Genomic DNA, 5,608 nt, shown 5'->3' with positions numbered 1-5,608 from the left:
ATATCATAATCTTTATAGCACATACGACAAATATTTACCATTATAAATTTATTTATTTTTCCTCCGTCATTCTTAAAATTCATTCCGTGAATAAAAATACAACCGAAGAATGGGAGTTCGAGACTTTAAAATTTTATATATCACCCTAATGTAACTCGGGAATAGCAAGAGTACCATTATTACCATTTTTTTAATAGTCTTAATCTTATCTATTTTTCTTCATGTTTATAAAATAATACCAAACAAAGTATGCTTTAAAGTCATCAATGATATAGAATTACCTTTAATTTGATAACTTCTCAAAAGCTAACAAAGATCCATTTTTTTGTTAAATCAATTATGTAACAATTATTTTGAAGATGTGTTTTTTTGTCAAATCAAAATAATACAAAAAATAAATAAATAACAAATTATTGTTAAAGCGTCTCCAGTATCATTTGTGTATAAATATTTATTACCTTTTTCATTTTAGTTGCATTTAAACAAATCGCCCACAAACCTAAACAGTTTATGAAATTGTTTCCAAAGAAGCTAGTTTAACATAGGTTAGATTTAGATGGAGTGATTTGAATAAATTTATAATAATCACTATTTTGTTTTATTAATTTTATCATTAATAATATTATTTGAATAATAAACTAAAATATTTATTATAATTATAAAAAATTTATATATTTGATTACATATATATCAATATTCTGTAAATTATTTTTTTTAATCAAAATAACCCTCAAATGGCCTATATTTTCCAAACCCAAACAAAACGACGTTACTTGATTACCTGAATCCGAAAACATGCCTTATATGGTGTGACATGTAATGCCACAAATATATTATTAATTCTAATATAAATAATAAATGAGAAGATGAGACAATTATGATTTCAATTATCTCCACAATTAAATTTGGACACAAAATAATTGATGGGAGTTAATTATTAGAGATTAATATATAAATAGTTTCCATAAATATGAATAAATTTTATTATTTTAATGATCTGTCAAATAAATAATATTATATTATGAAAAAAGAAGTTAATAATTTATATTATATTTGATTATGATTAAGATAATGCATTTCCCAAACTAAGAAATAAAATTAATTTTTATGAACAAATTAAATTATGATTAAGAATAATAAAAACTAATTATTCTTATTTATATTTAATTGAGCCAATATTATATATATAATTTTAAAAATTAAAACTCTTTTTTTAAAAATTAAACCATTTATACAAATAGTGGTACATAATATGAATTAATTTGGTTATTGTTAACCTTAAGAGGGTAAAATTGAAGAAAAAAAACAAGGTAATGGTAGAAAATAGTTTTCATACACATACAACCGACAAAATATATAAAAAGAAAGTATATCGATCTTAATTTCAGTCGAATAAGAAAAATAACTGTGAATAAAATACAAAAAAAATCGTCATGACATTTGTAAAAGAGTTCTATTTAAAAACTCAACAAATTAACTAATATTTTATTTTAATATAAAACTAAATTATTCAATAAAATTTAATGCATACAAATAATATTTAGTACTTTTAGTCCAAATAATTCATTTTATCATTAAATATACATATTATATTTATTGTCTCCAATCTGGCAAACGGAGTTTTCATCCTATTTATACCTTGATTCTCATCCTATTCATGTACCAATTCAATTGCATACTTTTGATACAATAGTTGATTTTGAGAGAGAAAGAGAGAGAGAATGGAGATGGTTTCAAATGAGAATGGACATCTTGTACCTATTAGGGTTCCTGGTGGGAGTCACATTTTAATATCTAAGTATTTCAGATTCAAACCAACCGATGAGGAACTAGTTTCACTATTTCTCCTTCGCAAATGCCGCTCACTTCCGTTGATGGTAGATGTGATTGCTGAGGTTGATGTCTACAAGTTCAATCCATGGGAACTTCCTGGTATATATATTTCTATCATTCTTTTGTACCCGTGTTTAGTCTCGTCGAGTGAAAATCAAATCTAAAATCTTTTTATTTTTATCTTTATTTTGATTTTGAGCTTATCTTGTTTTGATTTGTTTAATATTTGTAATGACTTTTAATATGTAGATGATCACTTTTTCTACTTATTTTTTTTGTTTGTTTATTGTGTCATAGGATTGTCTATATATGGTGAAAAAGAATGGTATTTCTTCACCCGTAGGGAAAGAAAGTATCCTAATAGTTCATGTGATATTCCCAACCGAGCTGCTGGAATAGGTATTTGGAAGGCAAATGCAGTCGACAAGAAAATTGGTCATCCTAAGGTTCTTGGCATCAGAAAGACTATGACATTTTTCACTGGAAAAAATCGCAAGACTGACAAGACCAACTGGTTGATGAAGGAATATCGTCTCCATGACGATTATTCTTTAGGCAAAGTAATGCCTACAAAAATTATTTAATGATATTCTGTTGTTTAATTAAGTTTTATTTATTTATATTTAATGGTTTGTTAATTCTTTTTGTAGTTTAATCCATGGGTGCTAGTTCGCATATATAACAAGAAAGGAACGAAAGTGCCCTATCACCCGCCCCAACAGACAAATCTGCAAGAAGAAACAACTGTCATCTCTAGTCCCATGACAATTGTCGTACCACCGACGACATCCTTTGATGATCATACGATGAATGTCATCTTCCCTGACAGTTTTATTAATGAAATGTTGCAACCTTTGACACAAGAGGACATTGATGAATTGTTTCCCATAACCTTTGGGACAGGAGAACATTGATTAAATTTTGTGACTAATGCATGAGAATTATAATTGATAGTTGGAAGATTGGATCATTAGATATAATCAGTTTTGGTTATTTCTTTAATTGTTTTCTTGTCATTTGTTTTTCTACAATGTGTAAGGTATTTAAAATTATTATATTTCTCAATTTTCATATCCATTATAATTAGTTAAACAAGTAATTCTTGAAATTTTAATTAATTGTGTCAATGTAATAATTGGTTTTAAATAAATAAAAATATTATTGAATAACAAAAAAAAAATTGAAGGTAGGATTCTACCGTAATCCCATTGACACGACATCCATTTAAAAAAAAATTAAATAGGAAAATGTTTAATAAATTTCTTGACAAGCGTGCAGATTCACAATAATTTAATAATTATTTAAGGATTTGTAAATTTCACAAGAATTTTATCACTAAAACACTTAAATTTTTATAAAAAAATAAAATTATTTTAAAAATAAGAATTAATTGAATTAAGATAATGTAAAGGAAAACAATAAATAACAATTAATAATTCTTTTATAATACTTAAAAAGGAGATTACGAATTTATTATCACATTCAATTATGATTCTAATTATAAATGATAATGAATATGGAAAATACATTATTTAATATATAACAGAAATAGAAAGAAAGATCTGCTACAGCTCATCTTCATTAAAGATGAAAAAAAAATTATTTTATTAATTTGTATTTTTGTGTATAATTTATATTAGATGATAATCTATATATTTTGGTAGCAATATTAAATTTAAAAATTAATAATACAATTTATTATATATATTTAAATATTCTTATAATAAAATTTTAAATCATATTAATTATACAATATTTTTTTAGTTTTTTTTGTATAATTAATATAAGATGATACAAGATCATAAATGTTTGTGTAGTAATCTAAATTTTAAAATTAATTATACAAATTATTAAAATATATATATCTTAAAATAATATTACAAATTATAATAATAAAAAATAAATCACATCAATTAAAATTAAAAATATATATATCACAAATAAAATAATATATAATTTATTTAAAAAATAGTTATATATTTATTATATAAATACTTTTATTAATGTTTGAACTATTAATTATCTCTAAAATATATATAGAACAAATAAATTAGTAAAATCTAGAATTCATATATATATAATATTAAAATTTTATCTGTTTCTTTTTAACAGAATTGATGTATAATAAAAAATGATTAAAATATTGAAAAGTCAAAATGAAAATGACTTAATTTCTCTATTTAAAATTTGTCTAAAAATATATCTTGTTATTTGTTGATTGGGGTTTTTCTTTTTACCCTTAGATTTCAGTTAATATGATAGTTGGTTCGATTCGACTTTTTTTTAATTAGATTTATTTTTTGTTACGTAATTTTATAATCTGAATAATATTTCGAGCGTTTAGTAGGCCGTTTATTGTTTATACCCGTCAATCGTCTAGATGATACTTTTTTGAATTTGTGCACATCCCTTATTAACAACAAATGATATTAACTTACCATATCTGAAATTATTTCTCTTTTGTCTAATAAAATATTTTTGAAACTGATTTTTCATTTATAGGATCTTTTATAGGTATCCTCGCTTGATTTGTACGAATTTCTCATTATTTTGACAATATATATTAAGATTGAAATAACGACAGCTAACTGATGGCTAGTAGACACATAATGAGTGACAATTTTTTCAGAAATCAGCTCATTCCGAATAAATTGACAATCAATCTCAACATGCTTCGTACGAACGTGAAAAACAGGGTTACTAGCAGGGGCGTAGTCATAAATAAAAACCATATAAGGTTGACCTGTCAAAAAAAAGTTATAAAGAAAATAATATATGTAGCTATAATATAATATAATATAATATATATATATATATATTATAAAAAATTATAAAATCACATAAAAAAGGAAATTGTAGATTCTAAATCGAACTATTGAAATTGTATCATGCGATTTTTCATTGAATAAAACTCATCGATTATTGAATCGATATCTATCATTGTATTAAACTCTCTTTAAATGTAGATAATCATAGAATCTGTCAATAATTCTTCTTACATCTTATTCCGAAAAGATGTTTTAAGAAGTTTCATAACTGAGAATGATAGTTTCGTTGTTGCAGTAGAAACATGGAGCGTTAAAAACAAGACGAATCAATATTTCAATTAAGTGATAATGATGTGCTTTTTCAGTCTCTACAAATCGTCGACATAATTCTAAAATGGTAGAAATATTCTGAAACATTTCATGATTAACTATATCAAGCTTATTATGGAATCTCTTTGCTGACATGAACGTCGTGTAGTTGATCTATAACAAGCATTCATATTAGGTATCTCAATACCATTATTTTCGCAAACTGATTGTACAATCATGAGATGATTATCATAAGCTTTTGTTCTCAAAGTATGAATGATTATCGTATTATAGTTGTCTAGAAATGAATGGTTTAGAAGAAGTCCGAACTGGCAATGATCAATTCTTAAAGGGGATGGATGTCGATTGGTAATTAAGTTATGGTAATATGTATTTTGAACAATCCCTTTCCAATCCTCCTCTTATGGGAAGAGACTAAATTCAATTTGGTTGAATCATGTAATGTATGGTTGAAAATCAAGGCAAGACTAGATGGAGACAAACATGAGTATATGCCTAGATAGCTAGTGTTTGTAATTGTTTGTGTGTGTGGTTGGTCGGAATTGAAGTAGTTGGACCCCACTCCCATGTGTAATAAATAAATTATGGCATTCAAAATGGCAAATGATCGGTCTTTGATCCCCACCCAACCCATATGGACACTTTGCTTAGATTTTAATTAAATGAAAAAAAACATA

At 24.8% G+C, this 5,608-nt stretch overlaps 1 protein-coding gene across 1 annotated transcript; it reads left to right on the top strand.

Moving 5' to 3' along the window:
• The first annotated feature begins 1,727 nt into the window (after positions 1-1,727).
• On the top strand, positions 1,728-2,747 carry LOC124930605 (protein ATAF2-like). Its single transcript, XM_047470935.1, has 3 exons — positions 1,728-1,932; positions 2,131-2,393; positions 2,484-2,747. Exons 1-3 carry the CDS (start codon positions 1,728-1,730, stop codon positions 2,745-2,747), a joined length of 732 nt encoding a protein of 243 aa, XP_047326891.1.
• The last annotated feature ends 2,861 nt before the right edge of the window (positions 2,748-5,608 follow it).

The sequence above is a fragment of the Impatiens glandulifera genome, chromosome 3 (assembly GCF_907164915.1).
Source record: "Impatiens glandulifera chromosome 3, dImpGla2.1, whole genome shotgun sequence".
Classification (NCBI taxonomy): domain Eukaryota; kingdom Viridiplantae; phylum Streptophyta; class Magnoliopsida; order Ericales; family Balsaminaceae; genus Impatiens; species Impatiens glandulifera.
The sequence above is the reverse complement of the archived record's forward strand: the minus strand, read 5'-3'. Positions and strand labels throughout refer to the sequence as shown.